The 22,706-nt window shown below is 64.2% G+C and overlaps 2 protein-coding genes across 2 annotated transcripts in view; one reads left to right on the forward strand and one right to left on the reverse strand.

Moving 5' to 3' along the window:
* Nucleotides 1–4,940: 4,940 nt before the first annotated feature.
* NKX6-2 (NK6 homeobox 2) lies at nucleotides 4,941–6,142 on the forward strand (the record flags this gene model as incomplete). Its single annotated transcript, XM_082854039.1, has 3 exons — nucleotides 4,941–5,346; nucleotides 5,437–5,609; nucleotides 5,888–6,142. 3 exons carry the CDS (start codon nucleotides 4,941–4,943, stop codon nucleotides 6,140–6,142), a joined length of 834 nt encoding a protein of 277 aa, XP_082710165.1.
* A 3,223-nt stretch (nucleotides 6,143–9,365) lies between these two features.
* Nucleotides 9,366–22,706, reverse strand: part of INPP5A (inositol polyphosphate-5-phosphatase A) — a 173,641-nt gene continuing 160,300 nt past the window's right edge. Inside the window, exons 12-16 of the mRNA XM_082853914.1 lie at nucleotides 20,935–21,008; nucleotides 13,394–13,505; nucleotides 10,480–10,548; nucleotides 9,575–9,662; nucleotides 9,366–9,488 (exon numbers count right to left, since the gene is read on the reverse strand). Coding sequence (XP_082710040.1) covers nucleotides 9,582–9,662; nucleotides 10,480–10,548; nucleotides 13,394–13,505; nucleotides 20,935–21,008 — 336 coding nt within the window. The 3' untranslated portion in view covers nucleotides 9,366–9,488; nucleotides 9,575–9,581. The remainder of the gene's footprint in view (nucleotides 9,489–9,574; nucleotides 9,663–10,479; nucleotides 10,549–13,393; nucleotides 13,506–20,934; nucleotides 21,009–22,706) is intronic.

Genomic DNA, 22,706 nt, shown 5'->3' on the forward strand with positions numbered 1-22,706 from the left:
GGCTGGGGGAGGAGCTTCAAGTCCAGTGAAGCCAGAGCATCACAGACGATGGGGGAGGGATAGGACGCCCCCAGAGATCGGGGAGGGGGTCAGCTGGGGCCCCTCGGCCTGCCGGCTCCCAGGCCCCTCCCACCCACCAACAGTCCCCGCCTCCCAGGGTCTCGCCGGGATCTTCCCACGGGCGTCCCTCCGGGGCCCACGTGCCCATGGTGCCCTTCAGCTCAGGGTGTCTGGAGCCTCTCAGCGGCGCCATCTCCCTGGGGCAGCACGGGCTCCGGGAAACCCTCGGAAGCCCGGGCCTGCGGGCACGTTCGCTCCCTGGCTCGGCAGCACTTCCTCAGCCCTCCAGGTGGCCGGAGCACGGGGGCCCTGCACCCAGGTGCTGCCTCTCTGGAAGGTGCTGCCGTGCAGACGGGCAGGCCAGCCTGGCGGAGGCTGGGGGTGAGGGTCCAGCCCAGAGCCGAGGGAGCAGGAAGTGAGCCACAGGAAGCCGGGGGACAGTGGTCCGGGGGCCGGCGGAAGGCAGGGCGGCAGCAAACGGACCAGTGTGGGGGTCAGAGGGTTGCGAGGCCACAGGGGGCCTCAGTCCGAGGCACACGGGTCACTACGTGGGGATTAGACCGAGTTGCAGCGTGGTGCGCGGCACTGGGCCCTAATGCAGGTGGGAGAGGGGTGAGGCGGGGCCCGGTGACCAGCTGGGTCTCCCCTACCAGCCACCCGTGCCCCTCACCCCAGGCCCCGCACACCCTCAGCACTCAGTGCTCTCGCTGCCTTCAGACAGCGAGAGTCACTGCCCTGGTGGCACTGGGAGTGAGCAGGGCAGCCTCCACTCGCGCCCCTGCGCAGTGACGGGTGTCCGCCAGCCGCCTTTCCGGGGTCCAGCCAGTGGAGGGCGCCCCGCGGGATGGGCAGGGGTCTGGTCTTTCCCTGTGGCCCGGGCGTTTGCTGGGAGCGGGTGGGATTTGCGCCAGCAGGGCTCCTTCAGCATCTCCAGAACCTGGGAGTTCCTGCAGCTCCAGGGCCCAGGTGACCGCGCCTCTGCCCCTTCATCCCAGAGCTGCGGGCGGCACTCGGTTCTCTTGACCGACCAACCCTGGGTCAGCAGCCCCCTGAACCCGCCCCCAGGTGTGGTCACCTCCTCAAGCTCCCAGAGGCTGAGAACTGCTCACACATGGGAGGACAAAGCCAGGGCCCTTTGCCCTTTGCAGGAAGCCACCGAGCAGCCGCGAGCAGGGAGCTCCATGACTTACCAGCCCCGCAAAATGACAACTCTTTCCTTTGACAAGGTTTTCTGCCAACTCCAGGGGTGTCTGTGTGGTTGGAGATAGAATCCAAGCTCCTTCTAGGTGCCAGCGCCCTTACCCACCTCCCTCTCCGCCCCCCTCCCTCCCCCCTTGCCGGCCGGGCTCTGACCCACCCTGGGCTTGGACACCTGTTGGCCCTGGCTGGCCCTCCAGGAGGACCACGTTCCCTGGCCTCCCCCTTCCCAGCGACCGTCGGCCCTGCCCCCTCCCGCAGGGGCTTCCGGAGGACCGCCTCCCCCGACCTCCCCCTCCCCGGCGACCGTCGGCCCTGCCCCCTCCTGCAGGGGCTTCCGGAAGTTTTTTGGTTTATTCTTTATTACCCACTCCTCCCCTGGGGCAGGGCGGGGTGCAGAGGTGGAGTTCGTAGCCTTCACGTGGCTCTCCCAGAGCACGCCTGGCACCTAGTAGGTGCCCAATAAATCAGCGTTGACTAAGTAAAGGTCTCTGTCAAACGCGCGCTCTGCGTGTTCCCACAGCGTCTAAGCGTGAGCGCCGAAGTGCCCGCCGCCTTCCCAGGCAGGACTTTTCCTTCAGCACCAGGAGGTGGCATTCGCGAACCTCTCCACCCCGGCGGCAACCAGCACGAGCGGCGGAGGCCGAGAGGCGCTCCTTCCCCGCCGGCGGCCACGGCACTTTCCCGGAGGAGGGGCGTTTCCCTTGATCCTACCCAGGGGGCGGCTCCGGGGAGCGCAGGAGGAGGGCGTGGCGTGGGAGCCGTGTAGAAGGTGGAGGGGCGCAGCCTCGGAGCGCGCAGAGGTGGCGGGCAGGCCAGTTGAGCAAGTTATCAAGCCTACACACCAGGGACTGGGGCACTGGGGGAAGGTGTCCCGTGCCGTGGCGTCCTGGGGGGTTGGGGGGCTGCGTCCGGGGCTTGGGAACCCCCGCGCGCCGGGCAGGACAGGACGCATGGGGAGGGCACCGAGACACCCACCACCAGAGAGCATGGAGAAGAGGCCGCCCTCACCCCGCACCCCGGGCGCCCCCAATGCTCTCTGGGCCTTCCAAACCGCACTCCGGCCCCCCATCCGGCACCCAGGGCCACTGGCTCCCTGGAGAGCCGAGCACTCTGCGGCCAGGGGAGAAGCAGCCCCACTCGCGACCCCAAGCATTCCGGCCGCAGTCCAGGGAGGGCCCGGCGGCGTAGACAGACCCGGGACTCAGGGCAGCGACTCGGGGTGTCTGTTTCCTCAGCGGTCAAAAGGGCTGCGGAGGCCCCAGCCCGGGTGCTCGAGGAGCCACAGCGCGGCACCCAGAGCTGCGGTGTTCCTCCAGCCACCGAGCCAGAGTCGCAGGGAGGATAGTGCGCCCTGTCGCCCCGTCCGGGCGCGCCACTCCCGGCCCGCCCCAGAGAACTGTCGGGCCACAGCTGCCCAGAGTCGGCTCCTCGGTGCCGGGAGTAGAGACCCGGCCCCACCCCTCTGACTTGGCCCCGCCCCTCCTCCTCTGGCCCCGCCCCCAAGCCAGTAACTGCCACGCCCTCAGAGCCCGAACCTTGGCCACCCCGTTAGCCGCCTCCGAGGAGCCCAGAGGGCCCCAAACCCTGCTGGGAAGGATCCTCCCTGCGGCTGGGCTCTCGGGGAGCACCTACGCTGTGCCCGAGGCGGTGGGGCTCAAGTGAGGCCCGGGGCGGGTCTCGGGGCCTGGCCGCCCGTAGGTAGCGCGGGAATGCGAGAGGTGAGCGCTCGTTAGGTATCCCGGGCCTGGCTCCGCAGGTGCCGATCGCCTGCGGGGCAGCCACACCCGGATCCCGCGAGTGCGGCCCCGACCGAGGAGGCGGGAAGAGAGAAATTCCCATGCGCGCGGACTGCACCGCGCCTGAAGCCGGGGCCAACACGCGCCACGGCGCGCCGCCCGGGACAGCACGGTGCGCGCACACGTGGGCAGGGGCGGCCACCGAACGTCCGCCCAGCCCCGGCGGCCAATGGCTTTCTGAGCGGCGATCTGGCGTAAGGACTCGCAGCGCCAAGACCCGAAAGCTAACTGCACAAAACGAAAATGGATCCCCCCAAAGGTCTCAGTGCCAGCGGACGCTGGGTCCCTGCACAGAGCCGAGAGGGTCGCCTTCGTCCGCGCCACAGAAACCCTGGCGGCCGGGGTGAAACGGGAACGTCGTTGCTAACCGACCACACCAGGCCCGAGAGAGGCCGGCCTGGCGCACACCGCCGCCCAGCCACGAAACTGCAGCCGTCGGTTCGCACACGTTCCCGTCACGTTCCCAGCAGGCAGCGAATAATAATAATAGCCGCCACCTAGTAATTGCTGTGACACCAGCCAAGAGAACCAAGGAGGCGACGTCCAGAACTGTACTCAGCACTGGCTCTCTGCCGGCGCCCGCTGTCCTCTGCGATCTTATTTGAACCCGCACAGCAATTCCACGGGGTGGGAGGCTTTTCCACCCAGAGGAGGACACCATGGGCCCTGCGTGCCCGTCAAAAGGCCACGATTCTGCCCGCTGGCTGCACTTCGGGCGCACGCCCACGTTAAGGCCCTGAGCGTGGCCCCGCACGCCTTGGGACCCGGACTCTGAGCCTGCCAGGGTCCCCGACCGCCGGCTCGGGCCGCGCTTCACAAGGGAACGGCTGTGCCCTAGGTCGGGGCGCCCAGGTCCAAGCTCCGGACTCAGGTTGCCCCCCGGGAACAAGCTGCGACTTCGCGGCCGGGAAACGACTGACCGGGAGGCCCGGGCGGTCCCCGCGCCCTGACCCGACACTGTACAGTCCCGCGGGCAGGGAGGGGACCGGGAACCGCCCCTCCGGCAGCGCGCGCAACTCGGTAGCCTCGCGTGTGGCCCCGGGACAGGCCTCGCCACGGCGCCTGGTGAAACCAGAGCAGATTCTCGCGGGCCAAGTCTAGCATTCGGCCCGTGGACTCTGACGTCCCGCTTCTTCCGCCCTTCTGCATCCCAGAGGAGAATGTTCCCGGAAATGTTTTCGTTCCTCCCTCAAACCTGAGACCGGGACGGCCGGGAAGCCGCAAGGCGGGGCGCGGACTGTGACCCCGAAGGTGCCTGCTGAATCCCCGCGTCCTCCCGCCTGTGCCTCTTCACCGAATGGGGCGCACGGAGTGTGCCAAGTGGATCCTCAAATCTGCATTCTTTCGGTGATAAAATATGTTCTCGTATTTTTTCCTGATTTCCCACTAAAACCTTTGCCTAACTAAACTCCCATCCAACGGGATTTATTTCGTCCCCAGGGAGATAAATCAGGGGGCAAATTTACAGCCCGGGAGGCACCTGCCGGGCTAATGGGCCCTTCATGGAGTGCGCGGCCAGCGGGGGCGCGCGCAGACGGCGGGGGCGCTGGCCAATGGCCGGGCCGCGGTCGCCGGCAGCCAATCAGCACGTGCGCCGCCTGGGGGCCCCGCGGTTATCAGCGCGTCCAGCCCGCGCGGCGCGGCGCCGCTCCGACCGGCCCCGGAGCCGCCACCGCCGCAGCGCGGAGTACCCCCGCCGCCGCCCACCCCGCGCCGGAGCCGCCGCCCTCCCTCGCTCCCGCCATCCGCGCCGTCGGCGCCCGCACCCCGAGCCCCCGCTGCAGCCGGCGCCCGCCGGGGTCGCGCGCAAACTTCCCGGGCCGGCGGGCGCGGGCGGCGGCGGCGGGGCCCGGATGGGCGCCCGGGCCGGCGGCGGCGGCGCCCATGGACGCTAACCGCCCGGGCGCGTTCGTGCTGAGCAGTGCGCCGCTGGCCGCGCTACACAACATGGCCGAGATGAAGACGTCGCTGTTCCCGTACGCGCTGCAGGGCCCGGCCGGCTTCAAGGCGCCCGCGCTGGGCGGCCTCGGCGCGCAGCTGCCGCTCGGCACCCCGCACGGCATCAGCGACATCCTGGGGCGGCCCGTGGGCGCGGCGGGCGGCGGCCTCCTGGGCGGCCTGCCCCGTCTCAGTGGGCTCGCCTCGTCGGCCGGCGTCTACTTCGGGCCCGCGGCCGCCGTGGCGCGCGGCTACCCCAAGCCTCTGGCCGAGTTGCCCGGGCGCCCGCCAATCTTCTGGCCTGGCGTGGTGCAGGGCTCGCCCTGGAGGGACCCGCGCCTGGCCGGCCCGGGTAAGTGGCCCACCCGCGGATTCGGCGTGGGGCGGCGGGGCGGTCGGGGACGCGGGGCCGCCGGCCGCGCTCACCCGCCCTCCTTTGCAGCCCAGGCCAGCGGGGTCCTGGACAAGGACGGCAAGAAGAAGCACTCGCGGCCGACCTTCTCGGGCCAGCAGATCTTCGCGCTGGAGAAGACTTTCGAGCAGACCAAGTACCTGGCGGGGCCGGAGCGCGCGCGCCTCGCCTACTCCCTGGGTATGACCGAGAGCCAAGTCAAGGTGAGGCGTCTGCGGCCTGGGCGGCCCCCCGCGGGTCCCGCTGCGCCGAGGCCCACCCGCTCCCCCGCGTCCTGCGAACGGTCTGCGAGCGGCCGTCGGCCTTGGCCTCGGTCCCGGGGGCGCCCAGCCCTGCGGCCCGGCCCGGGCAGAGGGGTGGCCTCGGGCGTCCCTCTGCGTCCGCGCGGCCGGCGGCGTCTCCGGCCGGGCCGCCGAGGGGCCAAGCTGCCGCGGGCCGGGTGCTTCGGGAGGCGCCGCCTGACGGGCATCCTCCACCCCAGGTGTGGTTCCAGAACCGGCGGACAAAGTGGCGCAAGCGGCACGCCGCGGAGATGGCGTCGGCTAAGAAGCAGCAGGACTCGGACGCCGAGAAGCTGAAGGCGGGCGGCTCGGACGCGGAGGACGACGACGAGTACACCCGGCCCCTGGACCCCAACTCGGACGATGAGAAGATCACGCGGCTGCTCAAGAAGCACAAACCCTCGAACTTGGCGCTGGTCAGCCCGTGCGGCGGCGGCGCGGGGGACGCCTCGTGAGGACGCGGCGGCAAGGCCGGACAACCAGGGTACGGGACGCGGGCCGGCGCCCCTCGCCAGCCGCCCGCGCCGGAGTGTGTATATATATTTTTACAGAATAAGTTATAAAGCGGCCTGGCTCGGGCTCGGCGTGCGGGGACCCCAGAGCGCCCGCGTCCCTGTCCTCGGCGTGGGCGCGGGATCGGGACCGCCGCTGCCGCGTGTCCTGAGAGGAATCACTTTGTATAATCAATAAATTATTTAACACGTCCGCCGTCGGAGCCGTGGCTCCCGAGGCTGCACCGCGTGTTTCTTCCTTATCGAAAACCGCGGGCGAGGCGCGGTGGCGCGGCCCTCTGCCTCTGCCGGGCCCTCTGTCCCGGGTCCCCTTGTCCAGTCTTCAAATGCCGCGGGGTCCGCGCCTTCGGCCGAAGGGGCGCCTGGGTCTGGCGCAGGTCCGGCTCAGAATCGGGGTGCGATGGAGTCCCGGTCGCCTCGCGCCCCGGGTTGCCCGGGCGGCAGCAGCTCGCAGGACCGAGGGCACCGCGAGGCCCGGCGCGGGTAAGGCGGCCCCGCCCGAGAACCCTCGGGCTGCCGGCCAAGGGAAGGGGCCGCCCGGGGCCGAGGGCCGGGAAGAGCCAGGACTCAGCGAGCGGGAGCGGAGCCGACGGCGGGGGGATGGAGCGGGGCGCTGGGCGCTCGGCGGCGGCTCCTCAGGCGCAGGCAGCTGTGGCTCGCGCGGGGCAGCAGGTAGGACCCCTTGTTCCGTCCCTCCCCGCAACTGCACCGGCGCCAGCCCGGGGCGCCCTCCCCAGGGCTCTGGAGGCTTAGGTGGATGAGGTGTGGGCAGATTTAGACACATTTGGGGTTGCCGGAAAGGGCAGGCGAACCCCCGCTCCTGCCCCACCCCACCCGGAGTGGCGCCTTTCCCCTTTGGTGGGTGCGGGGGCGGTGAGGGGCGCCGCTGGGCCCTAGCTCCTGCTGTCCTGCTGACGTGCTTTGCCATGATTATGTAGGTTGGAACGTGCCCAGCCTTAGTAGCTACATAATTTGAAGTAAATCAGGTTTTAAATTCATCAGCACCGTAGCACTTCTCCTGCGGTTTAATAGATTGTTTTCATCGGTAGAAAGCGGGGTTTAATTCAAACCGGGACTACAAAGAGAAATCCAAGATAATTTTGCTGCCCCGGCGTCAGTTCTCTCAGGGGCCCTGGAGTTTTCTTTGCCCGTTTGACCCTGGGATGCGGGGGAAGCACGTCTGGCCAGTGCTTGGACCTTGTCCTCCTCCTGGGCACCTCCGGCCTCCACCCGGGGCACCTCCCTGGATCGGCCAGACCGACCCAGCCCCCCAGCCCCGCGGAGGTCCCGGAAGCCCTCTCTCTGGCCTGTCCCTCACCCCGGAATCCAAGGGCCAGGATTCCAGCTAACAGCGTCTGCTCTGGTTCACAGAAGGCCACCCCATCCGTGCAGACTCTGGACGCTCCACGTGGCTGCATAACTGTTGTGTTAATTTTAAAAACTGAATATAAAGGGTTGTATTACTGTAAGAAAGATTCTTCTTGGAAGGCATTACTGAAAATGTTAAAGAGAAATGTCAAAGGCTGAAGTTTGGTTTTTCGGGTGTTTTTTGCTACATGGCTGCATCAATTTAAAAAACAGACGTTTTTCACTGGCTGGTTTTCTAAGGGAGCATTAATTTTTTTTCAAAATTTATGTGAGTGAACTCTTCTTTCAGCTCAAGAGCAAAGGAATCTCCAGTTTTAAAGTTTGAGGAAAGCAACACATTTATGTAATCTCATTTAAACAACGCTGAGGGGTAAGTCCCAGCAGTAACCTCTGCAGTAAAATCCGAAAGATGATCTTTCTGCGCTCACGCCAGAGCTCAGCTCCGTAACAGCATCCGACAGTGGAGTCCAGGACCGCCGAGAGCCACGAGCGTAGCCTGCACCGCAGGCTACAACGGGCCGGCGCACGGGAGGAGGAAACGCAAAGCAGACGGGATATTTTCACCACGATCGATTTTATTGCTTAGGGACCGGAGCGGTCATTTCCAAAGGCCTCCTGAGTGACCAACAGCTGAAACCCCGCTGCACAGAATCGCCGTGAGTCGGGCAGAGCAGGGCGACCACAGCTCGACACAGACCCCGACGGTACGGTCAAGGACACAGGTTCGGCACGTGGACGCCAGCTCACTTGCAGCGGTTGTGATTTATTTATCTAAAGCAAGCTTCTACCCAGCGCCTTCACCCAGCCCAGGAGTTCTGTAGTGTTAAACAAGTTAATAGAACATTCGTTTGTGTTTCATCCATGGGCCCTGGGACCACCTCTCACGGCTCCGCCGGGTGCCAGGAGCAAGTATGTGCAGCAGGGTTACGACAGGTCGTTAGAGGTTCAGCGTCCAAGGACGCGTACAGCTTGTTTCTCTGGATATGTTTATACACACGTTACAAGCAGTTTCTATCGGAAGCAGACTAGCTATTTTTATTTCTCCCATGATATTATTGTTTTATGTAGAATACTTGGCACCATAGAACGGTAACAAAAGACAGACAAAACGGTTTACAAAATTCTTAAAAGGTACACCCGAGCGAGCTATAAACTTCACATTCAGTTCTTAATATGAGACAGAAAAAGGCCTAGGAGTCTCCAGCTGCTCGTATGGACGTGCTGTGGTCGGTCTGACCCCTGACGTCTCTGCTGGGTCGTAGTACTTGTTTTATAGCTTTGTGTGTTGACGTGCATGTAACCAAACCCCTAGACGCCAATTCTACCTGCTGATATGACACTCAAGCGTTCATACTGGAAAGTATATTTAGCGTAAGTTTTGGTAAGGTTTATAAATTATTTTTAAAAAGTATATATTTATATATATTTATATATATAAAAATGGAAAGCAGCCGCAGTGTGATTCAGAAACCATGTGACTAACAGGGAACAGGGGCCCCCAGAAGTGAGAGCGAGGCCACGCCGCCGGCCGGCAGAGCGCCGGCCGCGCCGCCACGGAGGGGACTCCGAGCCCTGTGGGGTTTCTACGCCGGAGAAGCTCCTCCACGCTGACAATGATTAAAAATCGAAAACCGTGAAGTCTAAAATGCAGAATCTCTTTGCTGTCTATTAGAGTTTTGGCAACAGGACTGTGACTTATTTAAAAAATCCCAATGTTTCTACTTGATGTCACACGAGCAGACACGACAGTGAGGTATGTGAGGCTTGTCCGGAGCGCCGTCCGGGCTGAAGCGACGTGTGGGGCCGGCCGTCTAGCAGTGGCGCTCAGGCGGGTCTGTCGATGCAGCTGTGGGAGCACGTGGCTCCTCGTGCTGCAGGGAGGTCTCGCCGGGGGTCCCCTCGTGGCGCTGGCATCGCTTCCCTGCCGTGGAATCAGCCATTTGTTAAGGGGACAGACACACCACAAAAAGCTCAGAAAGGTGAACTCGAGGGAGGAGGCATATTTACCACCAGTTCACTGCACCACACAACACTTGTGCACACGTGCGTGAGGTTTACCTGCCCCGGGCGCCATGCGGAAGGCCAGGAACACGGGCTGCAGCGGGAGAAGAGAGGCTGTCAGAACCGGGCGCCCAGACCCCGCTCCCGGGCTTCCCGGCCGCGGCCCGCAGGCCCAGCGCCGGGCCCCAGTTCCCGAGGAGCTGGTGGGACTGGGCGACCAGAGGCTAGAGGCAAAGGGCCTTCGCGTTCTCTAAAGACGGTGTTGTTTCCAGATAAAGACAACGTGAGAGCTGATTTCAGGCCCAAAGAACACGGGGAAGGACAGAGCCCGTCCTGGGATCCGGCCCACTGGGCAGTGTGGGCGACCCGCCCAGAGGCCCTGAAAATGGGAAACGGTGAACGTCTCTCACGTGGCTGATGGTGACACACGACCCGTCACCACACGCCCCTCGGAGGGGCCCGGGCCAGTCACACGTACAAAGTTAGTCCCGGAACAAATACTCGGTGTTTCCCCCGAGGCACTGGGTCGGTGACACGCCCATCTCCCGCCCGCACTGGTGGTGGGCGGTCGCCATCAGGAGCCAGGAATGTACTTGAGTGCAGGAAACGGCCCCCAGAACTAGCCAGTGGTGGACACAGCCTCCTTCTACAAACAGTAACACTGCGCATTTTATCCTACTGTGACCAGTCACTTCTGTCTTCTCATCTACCTGCCTATCTAGCCCCTACCTACCTACCTTCTGGTATTTTATTAAAGTTAAATAAAAACAGACCAACTTGGCCTCCTCTGTGAAGCAGACGAAGGAGGCGGAGAAGAGGGGCAGTAGAAGCAGAAACGGCCCCCAGCCTGAAAAGCCCACCACGGCCCGCCCCTCGGGCCCAGCCCCCAGACCGCGGCACGGCTCTGTCACCTTGTGGTCTCCCATGCAGACACTGGGCCCGATGTGGTCGTAGGTGACAACCTTCTCCTCGCTCTCCGACTGGGAAAAGCAAACAGAGGGAGAGGCATGGGAGGCGGAAATGGTGGGGTTTCCTGGGAGAGCAGCGAGCGGGAGGCAGCCCAGCGATGCTCCGCCCGTGGCCACCCCGCCCACGTCTCCGTGGGGCTCCGGCCGGCTCAGAGCCGCCAGTGTGCCTCTGGACCCTAGGAGGGAGGTCCGGGCAGTCCGGGCAGCACCTCGGCACCCAGCTGTCCCAGGTGGGAGGGCTCCGGCCTTGGGAGGTGACGACACGGGCCGCTGGTGTGGAGCCCGAGCTCCCCTCTGCCTCTGGGCCGGGCCCTGACCATGCTCGCCGCAGTCGGGGCAGCTGTGAGCTTTCTTTCCAGCTGTGCCCCCGGCACTGAGGAAGCTCACCGGTTCCTGTTTGCCCTGTTGCCATTTGTTGGTGACCCAGAACGCCCTGTTCAAACGAGAACAGACTCCCCGAACGCCACGCTGCCGCACCCAGCGGTCTGCGCCCAGTGACGCAGGGCTGTGTGCACAGGGTGCCCTCCCTCCTCTGCCGGCCTACAGGCACCTCAACTCCAGGTGTGCGGCCAAGGCTGTGTTCCCGCGGTCGGTCGGCTGTGGCTCCAGCTGGGCCAGGATTTCACATCCTCAGCTGAAGCGACTGAGACTATAACTGAATCATCTTTAATGCAGCGGGAAGCTTAAGGTCAGATTTCCCTTCCAGCACGGTCGCTGCCAGAAGGCATAAAGACAGACCCTCTGCGCATCCTTCGCCATCACAGCACCTCCCCGGAGTGGGGAAACGCTCAAGCGCAGCGTGGTAATTTACAACGGCAGCATGAAACTGTGATTTCCAAGTGCATAATCGTGAGACAGATAAACAAATTAGCGGGCGCCGCACACCTCGCTGCGCGTTCATCAGCACGCCCGCCACCTCCGTGTTCCGGGGCCGGGAAGCAGAAGGAACATGATGCCGAGGTGACCGAGCGTGGCATGATGGATGACGCCGCGGAAGCTGCTCGCGCCACGGCCAGGGGGCTGGTAACGCCTGCCACCCGCCGGGCAGCCCCCAGGGGAGGGCCTGCCGGGGCTCCCCCCCCCCAAGGAAGGCGCTGGGCCCTCCCCACACTGGGCCACCCAGCCGAGCTCTGTCCCCGCTGTGTCTGCAGCATCAAATCTCGGGCCCCGAAGCTGCCATGATGTGAACGCAGGTAACACAGCCTGCAGTGCCGCCTTCTGCTGGACGCGTCTGCAGCCCTGGGCAACCCCCTCACCATCCTACGCACTCCTGCTGTCTTGGTGGGTTTACCGCAGGATGTCTTTTTCCCGGGAAGAGGACACTCACCTCTTCTCTGCGCCCCGAGGCCCCTGAGGCCCCCTCTCTGGACGCAGCCCTGTGCTCAGCTCGCCTGCCGGTGTGAGCCGCTATGTCCTCACATGGCATCTCAGGGCCCCAAGGGCAGGCCCAGCAGAGAGGGCAGGGCTGCATCCGGGGCCGGGCACCAGGCATGCTTGCCCGGGTCTGTGTGGTCAGGGCCAGTGTCCCGTGCAGCTCCCTTCGGGAAGGCTGCTTGTGGGAGTAGCCCAGCCAGCGCCTGTCCACTGTGATGTGCTCTGGGGGCGGGTGTGTCACAGCCGGGCGCAGGCCCTTGCCCCCAGGCCCCGTCAGAGCAAGCTCACCGCAGACCCGATGCGTCCCCACCTCCAACCCGGGCCCAGCGGCCTCCCTCCCCACGCACCCGGGGGCTCTGGCTCAAGGCAGAGCGTGGAGGGCCGGCCCGCCCCGGAAAGGCCAGCAGCGGGGCCTCCTGGAGGGGGGCTGCAGGGGCTGCTGAGCAGGGGGACGGGCGTGCACCTCGGCAGGCCAAGGGGGCTCTGCCCTCCCGGCTGCGTCTCTGGGTAAAGGGCCCGGGGCCCAGTGGCGCAGACAGGGCTCCTTGCAGCAGCCTCGGGGGCTGTGGAGGGTGGTGACTAGAGCCCAAAACGTAGTGGGTTGAGGTTGGGGGATGGCCTGGGCCGTGGGGACCTCCTGCCCCCTCCTAACTGGCAGCCCACATCACGCAGAGGCCAGACCGCTGCCCTGATGAATCAATGCACCTCGTTATTATATTTTTTCACTGATGGGGTTGACAAAACCAATGCAGATATTGATTCTCTAGAGCAGTCCTCTTGTGTTAAATGTGGGCATTGAAAAACCCCGGGAGATCGAGAAGCTCTAGGAAGCTCAAACTCTCCGCACCCGGCCTCACGGGGCTGCCTCCTGAGCGCTGGCCGTGCACCCGGCCTCACGGGGCTGCCTCCTGAGCGCTGGCCGTGCACCCGGCCTCACGGGGCTGCCTCCTGAGCGCTGGCCGTGCACCCGGCCTCACGGGGCTGCCTCCTGAGCGCTGGCCGTGCACCCGGCCTCACGGGGCTGCCTCCTGAGCGCTGGCCGTGCACCTGGCCTCACGGGGCTGCCTCCTGAGCGCTGGCCGTGCACCCGGTCGCACGGGGCTGCCTCCTGAGCGCTGGCCGTGCACCCGGTCTCACGGGGCTGCCTCCTGAGTGCTGGCCGTGCATCCGTAACTTCTCAAGCCCCAGTGTGACTCTGGCTCTGATTTACAACTTAGGAAAATAAGGACGGACTTCATAGCTCCCAAGCTCTTTCGAAGACAAGAGCTCATTGACTCCCCTGAGGACACAATAAACTAAAACGATTCCTAAAGCACTGGTGACAGTTTATGCCTATTTGGAATCCAGAAAGACACTGGAGATCGGGCTCCATCCCAGCCCCGAGAACGGGGTCAGGGCTCATCCGGGCCGGCAGGAGGGCACGTCCCCTGGCCCGAGGCTCCCCACCCGCCCGGGCTCTGGCCCGCGCAGCCCTCACACTTACCCTCAGAATCAGCTCCTTGGCAGACGGGGACATAAGGACACGGTCACACCAGGCGGGGCACCGGGTGTTCATGTACTGCCTGCCCTGGCTGGAGTCCTCACTGTATGGGTAGCTGGGGAGACAGGACAGGAAGGCACCGGTCAGCAGCCACGGGGCCCCTCCTCCAGCCCCTCCTCCGCGCCCGGGGGAGGGCGGTGTGGGCTCTGCCCCACGCACCTCAGAAAGGCCGAGCCTGTCCAGGGTGAGAACAGGCAGATGGAAGTTTCCAGAATAAAGTCAAAGGACTGTCCCCCCCAGCACTTCAGATGAACCCTCCCCAAGGACATGGACACGTCTATTAAACTTGGTTTTATTTCTGGATGCGGCCTACAGCCCAACGAAAACCTGCCCAGGAGCCTACGGACGCCTGGGCCCAGACTGACGCACACCCTTGTCCCACCGAGGCGCCCACCTCAGGAAGCGCCCAGGTGCCCGGGGCCGTGGCTTTGGACCTTCGCTGTGGCGGAGTGTGTGCCTGGCCCTGACTTACTGCCCTGGCCGCACGGGCCCTTCTTCCCGCCCACCGGCCCGGTGCGGCAGCGGGGAGACGCCTGGGGCCCCTTGGGAATGGGGCCACCGCAGCAGACCGACTGCCATGGCGAGAAGCAGGTGGGGCCTGTGACCACCAGCTGAGCCCCCGACACCCCAACACTAGCCGCCTGGCTGAGGCCCAGAACTCACCGGAACCTCCGGCTCCGGGCTCTGCACTGCCCACCGTGGGCATTTTGATTGGGCTGCACTGAACTAACAGCAGGTGCATTTACCCAGAATGAACTAACGGGCTTTGGGGGACCCTCAGCCGTGCTCCCTGCACACCCATGAGGATGGCGGGTCTGCTTTCTCGGGGTGCATCTCCTATGGCCTTCAACACAGTCTAAAGTTTTTCCTTGCCAAGGTCTAACGTGCTTTTTAGGCTGGCTCCAAAATGCCACATGGTATTTGCTGTGAATGGCACTGTACTCTCTGTTAAATTTTCCTGTGCTTTCAGCTGGAGGAGAAAAATGCCACTGTCTCCCTGAGCTGCTCTGTCCTGGGCACCTGCTCGCGGGGGGCCTCTGCCCTCCTCCCTCCCTCTGTGGCCCGTGGTCAGGGTCCGCAGAACCTGAGTTAATGACTCTCAGCCTACTCCATCATCCAGAGTGTTCCACACACTCTCGCCAGAAACGGCGACTTCCGGCCCCAGGCCCTGCAGGAATTTAGTTCATTGCAGACCCAAAGCAGCATCATGGCTCCAAACATAACGTCCCTGATCTCTGCTTCTAACAGCATCACCCTTGCTGACGGCACAGAGCGCTGACCACCCTACAACGTCCTTCAGGGAAAAGGGGGGCCAACGGCGGGCTTGTCCAGGCACGTCCCAGCCTAGCTTGGCTGTGGTCCTGAAGGAGCGACGCTTGCCCACCCCATCCTCCCGGAAGCTGCAGGAATCGGGGTCCGCACGGGCCGACCCTGAGTGTCCAGAGAAGGATGTGCTGAGCACAGAGCAAGCCCCCAGCCCCCTCCACTGGAGGCCAAGGTCAGGGGAGAGAGCGGCCGGCAGGGCTGTGGCCAGGGCTAGGAAGGTCGTGTGCTCTGAGCCCACCCAAGCTGGTCCTTGACCGTGCGGCGGGGCAGGCCAGGCTCACCCGGTGGGACATCTGCGGCCAGCAGGAGGCCTGGGAGGTGGGGCCGGCCACCCCGGGCCTCGCCCACGCTCCCTGCCAGGCAGGAGCCGCGCAGACGCGCGCTGCTCCAGGAGCGCTGAACGGGCCGGCTCAAAGCACCCCTCAGAGACGCAGCGCAGACGGGAGTGGGATCGAGTCCCGGGGGCTTCAGGAACCACCACGTGACCCTCAGCTGCACCTATGACGTTGTTGCTACGGGAAAGCCCTCGGGAGCCCTGGCCATCGGGGGTCCCACTGAGGCTGCGCCCCAATGCCCACAGAGCCCCCTGGGGACCTGCCCAGGGCAAGCGTCCTGCATTAGAAACAGCACGAAAAGCCCACTCAGGTAAGTGACGGACAGTCCCCACGCACACCGCAGAGCCATCGTCACAGGGTGTCCGGGCCCGAGTCCAGACCCCCATCCACCACCAGGAGCTGACTGACGGGCCATCACGGGGACAGTCAGCCTGGTGAGGAGTAACAGGGAAGGACCCGGGAGGCCCGGAGCCGTGACAAGCTTCCCCCCGGGCCTTCAGTCCGTGTCCTCAACCTTGCTGCTGCCGTGGGGCCTGCCCACGTGTGATTCAGCGGGCAAAAGAAGCTGGCCGTGAGGGGCACCCTGGCCGGGACGGGCAGGGCGGTTGGGGGCGGCACCCTCACCCCACGGACCGGGGGCCCTTGCTGTGGACAGACTCCCGGAAGGGGCCAGCCACTCCCAGAGCCAGGCCAGGAGTGAGCAGGGCGGTGCCGGTGCAGACGGGCCGGGCAAGGCCGGCATGGGCCCGAGAGGGGGGCCCTGCCTAGGCCACTCCGAGGATGGCCCAGCGCTGCCTGCCGGGGCTGCCGATGATTAATGCTCGCTGCACACGCGGACTTATCTGAAAGCAAACGCTGCGCAGGGCGGGGACGTGGGACGGAGCCGCTGGCCTGGCCCCGCACAGTGGGGAGTGACGCCACGACGAATGGCCCTGCGATAAAGCTAACAATCGCCCACCTGTCTGCCCAGCGCCTCGGGCTCCTTCCCGCAGGATGCAGGATGTGGGCAAGCGGCCCCTTTGCCAGGGCGCTGCCAAGGCTCGGCCTGCATCTGAGCGGCGGGCAGGCGGGTGGTGGCACCAGGGCCCGAGGCCAGCAGCCAGGCCGCAGAGGCACAAAGGCCCACTGTGTCGGCCGCCCGACTCCGCAGGGCCGGCCGCCGTGCGCGAGAGACGCGGGCTCAGGAGGACCCTGAGGGTGGAGGGGGCGGGGGCCCCTGCACCTGGCCAGACAGGCCCAGTTCTCACCGAAGCGGGAGGCGGAGAATTGGGGGTGCTGGGGGAGACCCTCCTGGGCTTCTCGCTCGGGGAGAACGTGAGTGTTCCCAAGTCATGGCCCTGCTGAGGGCAGACGGGCCCGCGTGGCCAGCGAATCGGCAGACCGTCCACCCGTGCATGGCAGCCCCAGAGGCCGGCAGGCAGTGGCCGCGCAGGAACTCAGTTTTCAAACACCTGAGACTCCTGGGAAAGAAAAGGAGGCGGAAGGAAGCTGCCCCTGAACTGGGCAATAACATTCACACTGCCGTGGGGAGGAGGGGCCCGTGATCAGAGCCACAGAGCTGACCCGGCTCTGTGGACACAGGTGCCCGCAGCATCCCCGTGGGGTGACCGGCGGCTTCCCGAGTAACCGGTGCCCTGGCCCTTTGCCCCTCAGCGCTGGCCCCCGTGCCTCGGTGTGGGCCGTGTCCACCCGGGGCTCGGTGACCAGCTGGACAAGCTTCCTGGCTCCCTTCCCAAGAACCAGGCCGGGCACACAGCAGGGAGCTCAGCCTTTTTGTCCAAATGTCACCATCTTATATTTATCGTTACAAACAGGAATCTATAGATGGTCCAAAGTTGAATTATGGCCCAAAAAGAAGTCTGAAAGGTGCCTCCAAATCTTTAATATAAAAATAAATGTATCCACTGAAGAGAGACGGCCTCCTCTGGCCAGAGCCGTGTGATATATGTTATCCCCGTGTTGTGTATATTTTTGCCGTGTGGTATATTTCATCCCCGTGTTGTGTATATTTTTGCCGTGTGGTATATTTCATCCCCGTGTTGTGTATATTTTTGCCGTGTGGTATATTTCATCCCCGTGTTGTGTATATTTTTGCCGTGTGGTGTATTTCATCCCCGTGTTGTGTATATTTTTGCCGTGTGATATATTTCATCCCCGTGTTGTATATATTTTTGCCGTGTGGTATATTTCATCCCCGTGTTGTGTATATTTTTGCCGTGTGATATATTTCATCCCTGTGTTGTGTATATTTTTGTCTTTTTCGAAAGCTCTCACTGGATCTTTTTCTGTAAGTAACTTGCCCAGTAAAAACCTCTTTCCCACCGTGGAGCGTTTTTGTCCATCCTTGGGAAGGTGTGACTTTTCTCTGGCGAGGTGTGTACTCTGACTGTGCGTCTGTCCACCTCCCCGGTCAGCTTCACTCTGAGGCACACGTGTCACGCAGGGCCACAAGCGCAGGGGCCGCAGCACCCCTCCACCCCCCGGCGGCTCCCGCGCCACAGACAGCAGCGCCCGGCCCCTTGGTTCCCGCTGCTCCCAGGTCCGCGGGGAGCAGCGGTCCGGCCGCTTCAGCGGCCGACATCTATCCGCTAAAGGCGGCGTTTTGGTTACTTCCAGGTTTGGGGAGTTCTCGGCCGTGACGTGTGGACCCCCAGGGGCCCCGAGACCCTGTCAGAGGCTGGAAGGTAAGCTCTATGTTTGCGATTACACGGAGACGCTGCTTGCTGTTGTCATGGTGTTGGGGGCGGTCCCCTCCTCAGCCCCACCCAGGCAAAGCCACGCGAATGCTTCCTTGATTGAATCTCAGGCCTGGGAGACACAGTTCAGGAGTCAGTGGGACGAGAGGGGAGCGTGTGGGGCGCATCCCGCCACCTCTGGGAATTCTCTAGCCTCAGTGACGGGAGGCTTCCTGCGGCGGGGGCGGTTCTGAGGGCGCAGGTGGGCAGCAGCGCTCCACAGGGACTTGGGTCCAGGGCAGGGCTGCGTGCAGGGCCGCGGGAGGATTCCACACCACGGGAAGCCTGCTGCCACCACATTAGTGGAAAAGGCAGCTAAGCCATCTCATATTCATACTTTGATCTCTTTATTTTAAAACCAACGACAGTAACTCAGAAAGACACTCTACGTTAGAAACTCCCTGCTGGTTGCACAGGGCAGGCTTTGGTGGTCACCTCTGGGGCGTCCCAAAGCACTGCCACTCACGCCGGGCCATCCTGGGGAGAGGAAAGGGGGGCTCCCGCGATCGGCCCAAATCCGGGTTGAGAGTGGGAGCTGCAAGCGGACGCTGGGCCGGAGAGCAGGGAGGGTGGACAGGATGACAACGCAGGACGCGGAAAGCTGACTGTCGCCTCGTCCACTGCAAACAACCGGCCTCGAGGCCGGTCACACAGACAGACCAGGTGGGCACGGCTCATGCCAGCGCCAGCGTCACACTCTTTGCCCACCAGTTATTCTGAGCATGAACTTATAGCCTTTTACGTCACCAGCACGTGGAAACACCACGTGGCCTTAAAGGCCTTCATTTGGCCTGGTCCCGAGTGCCGTCCCTGGCCACTTGGGGTTGGCGGGCATCATCTGGAGCGCAGGGTGGGCCCCGGAGGGTCTTTATGGCGGGCACCCCGTGCGCCCACTAGCCTGGCCTGGCCGCGCTCCCTGCCTCTACCCCACCCCGCCGGTCACTTCGTGGTTGTCCCTCACGAAGGTGCAAAACTGTCCCCGAGGCTGAGAAGAACGAGAATTGAAGGCTCTACAAACGCCTGAAATATTAGCACCTCTTCCAGCAAAGTGACACACAGCACTGAGTTACAGTCCATTAGGAGTGGCGTTCTGTGAGCCCGCGGAGAACAGTCACGAACGCCTCTGCTCGAGAAACTCGCCCCCGCTCCCTCGCTCTCCTTAGGAGACCTGTCTGCTCGAGCATCTCTGAGGACTGTCCCGGGTATGCGATTAGCCACAGCCTGGAGCCACGGGGGCCCCGGTGGCCTCCACTCCAGGCTCTGCACTGACCCCGCCCCCAGCCCCGGCCCCCAGCAGCTGAGAGCTCGCCTCCACCAGAACGGGGAACAGGACTCCGCAGCCAGTTTGCGGTGAGTCCACTGCTTGGATAACAAAGGCAAAAGGCGCAGAAAGGTTCTGTAAACCAGGTGCGACGGCCAGAGGATGCTGCTCGGGACACCCTGCGCCCGCGGCACTGCCCGCTGGCACCAGGGATGCCCATGGCTAATTCCCCGGCTGACAAGCTGGAGAAAACAGGCCTCACAGAGAGGAAAGCTGGGTGAGGACAGGCATGACGGCCTGGGGGGGGACGTCCCTTCCAGGGGGACGGCCCTTGCTTCCCGGAGACCGCCAGCCGGGGCCTGGCTGGACCACGCAGCCCTGTCCCTCCCGACTCTGGACGTGCCAGTCTCTCTGCTGCCTAGGGGTGGGGGCTCGTCCCTCGGCCACCTGAGCACGGACCATGAGGTCCTGTGGCCGGTCCTGCCTGCATCTTCTGCGCCTCGCACCTGGGTGACCTTCAAGGCTGCGGCCTTTGGGAGACGCTCGAGGGGCTGACGCCAGCTCAGGGCACACGTCCACAGGGCTATGCCTTTGGCAGCCCCAGGCCCCCTCCCTCCTGGCCGGCTCCACAGCCCTGAGAGAGGCGCTGGACCCCGGTCAAGCGGGAGGGGCGCTCCAGACCCCGGCACTACCCTCAGGAGGCGCGGCTGAACAAGTCCCTCGGGACGTCTTTCGACTTCAGCTGCCCCTGGGAGCACGGTTCACCGCACGTGATGTGTACGTTTAAAGTAGCGTCAGAGACTGAGGGCAACGTGGTGGTCAGCACCTGGACGGCATTGCTGAGGGCCGCCCTTCTGGTCCTGAAACGCTGAGTCACGAGTTCACAGGTGTTGGAGCCGCTGCTGGGGGCTCACCAGGCACCCCAAGGGCCCAGGTCCCTGCTTCTCTGGCCCCTGAACCTCGCACCGCTGGTCTGGGCGCCGACCCTGAACTGCGAGCGCCTGGCCGGCTTGGCCAGAGCCTGGACCCGTAGCGAGTCCCATGTCCAGTGGATGGTGGGGGGCCCTTCAAGCCTGCACACGTTTGACCACTGGAGTGTGGCCCAGGAAGCAGGGGGTGACCTTCAGAGGGAGCCTGAGAGGACCTGGCTCCCCAGCGCGTTCTGAGGCCAACCGTTCCTCTGACGTGGATCTGACGCGTTTACTGCCAGGCCCGACGCAGACGAGGGGGGGCCAGGCGGCGCTCTCGGCCCCAGTTGCTCACCAGGTCCCGTCTACCTGAGAAAGCTTCCCTGAACCTGCCCAAGGGCCACTTTCTCCCAAGTGATAAGAATTCGTACTTGGAATCTATGAAAGGAGAGAGATGGGCGGGAGAAGCCCGGGATGGGGCATCCGTGTCTTTCCAGACGGGCCCGCGGGCCGAGCGCCCACCCGGTGTCCTGGCCACTTCGTAATCGTCTCTCTCCCCCCACCCCGGCCCTCTGCAGCCCGGGCTGGTCGGGAGGGAACGCACTGTTATTCCTGCAGATTTCAAGGCTCTGGGAACACCAGAGCAAACCCAGCAAAAGCTTACATACCCGAGAAAGACAAACACGGACAAACCAAACCAAAACCCGCGCCACGGCGGTTCCAGAAAGATCCAGAACACAGAGCTGCCTGTGTGGGCCCCTCGTGGGCTAATCTGGGAGGCCATGTTGGGAGAAAGGAGCGGACAGACCCCTGCTGTGCTCAGTGGGGGTGGGGGAGGGGGAGGAGGCACAGGTGGGCACAGGCAGATGCACGGACAGGAGGACAGTTACCTGCTGGCCCAGCGAGCGGCGGTCCTTACCTGGGAGGGAACGAGATGTCCAGTTCATACAGTCTGTCCTTAAAGACAGACAGCTCTTTGTCAAATTCTAAGAGCTGCAGGAAAGAAACAGAAAAAAATATAGGGTCACTTTGGTTTGCCTCCCAGGGGCACCAAGAAGCCCTGGGGGAGGGTCTGTCTGCAGCAGGGACCTGCAACTTCCGGGAAACAGGTGTCGCTCCAGCACCTGCCCTGCACATCACCCGGGCCGCGTGCAGGCCTCCCGAGGGCGGGCCCCCCGGGCGTGTGGCCCGAGAGACCCGGGGCACCCTGCAGGCCCTCCTGTGCGAGCCCTGCTCCGGACTCAGCCCCTCTGCCGCCGGCGCTGGACCCACACTACCTGTGCTGATTGGCCACGTAGGGCCACCTTGCCCTGCTGAGACCACGCGGTGCAGCCGCCGTGGGCGCTGGCGTCGCCTCCGAGGTGCCCTCAGGCAGTGTCCAGCAGGGGGGACACCGTTTTGCCCAAACTAAGTCAAAAGAGTAAGAGCACTGACCTCACACAGGAAGATAAAAAATAAGACCTGGCCCTGAGGGACCCTTCAGAGCCACACCCCACGGGGCACCGTGCCCCCAGGAGGGAAGGGCACTGGCAGTGTCTGGCCACCATGGCCACACACACCCTGGGGACGCGGTCATCACTCACGTGCCCTGCAGCTGTGCGGGAGCCCGAGGCCACACCCGTCCTCTCCCTCTGCTACCTCACCCATCACTCCCAGAGCGTGCAGTTAGCGGTGCCGTGCACACAGCAATTACCGGGCGCCAGGCTGCTACCTAAGCCACCTGCACGTGGCCCTCGCTGCTGAGCCTGCGTGCACCAGGCCAGCCATCGGCCGGTCAGAGGGAGGCAGAGCTGACACCTCCCCCGGCAGGAGCCCTTGATGGCGTCTGTGGTCTGCGTGGGGGGATAAACCAAAGCTCCTTTTGCATAAACGGGGCCACTTCAGACACAGCTGCCTGATTTCCGTCTCACACAGGGTCCTGCAGCATCCTGGACACCCAGAGACGGGGGCACAAAGAGCCTCGGACCCTGCCTGGCGAGGCTTGGATACTGGACCCCACAGGTGACACTCGTGAGCCCGTATCTGCTGCGAAGAAGCACCCATGGCAAACCTCACCCCACTCAGCACCCCCTGGCGGCCATGCCAGGGGCCCTAGGGGTGCAGGGCCAGGAGAGGGGATGCAGGATGGGGAGGGGCATGGGGTGGGGGAAGGGTTTTGGGATGGGGGAGGGGAGGGACAGGGCAGGAGCTGTGGGTGCGGGAGGGGAAGGGCGGGGGCGGGCATGGGGGGGTGGCCGAGCCCCTCAGCTTCCCGGCCCCAGTGGCCCCTGCCTCTGCATCGAGGAGAAACACACCCCACTTCCAGGGAGCAGCCCAGGCCAAACAGCTTCCGGAAGGCTGCAGAGTTAGCGCCTCAGGGGTGCCGGGGATGGAGGAGAACGGTGTGTGTGTGGGGGGGTGAAGCATGAGCGTGAGGCCTGGACCAGTCCTGTGCTTACACGTGTTTGCACGCATGTGGGCCTAGAGATGCCCTCGCATCACACTCGCAGGTACACACCCCCCCGCGGAGGCCGGCGAGCATGTCTCATCCACAACGCTCCAAGCGTGAATTCCTGGCCTTCGCAGGTCAGACGGGAAGACAGCCGTGATGCTGCGTGGCGGCTGCAGGCAGCCGCGACCGTCAGGAAAGGTGCATCCACGGCACCCCTGACGACTGGCCTCCTCCCCCCAGAGGACTCGGTCCAGCACCTG

This window comes from Leucopleurus acutus (genome assembly GCF_964270905.1).
Source record: "Leucopleurus acutus genome assembly, chromosome: 14".
Taxonomy (NCBI): Eukaryota; Metazoa; Chordata; class Mammalia; order Artiodactyla; family Delphinidae; genus Leucopleurus; species Leucopleurus acutus.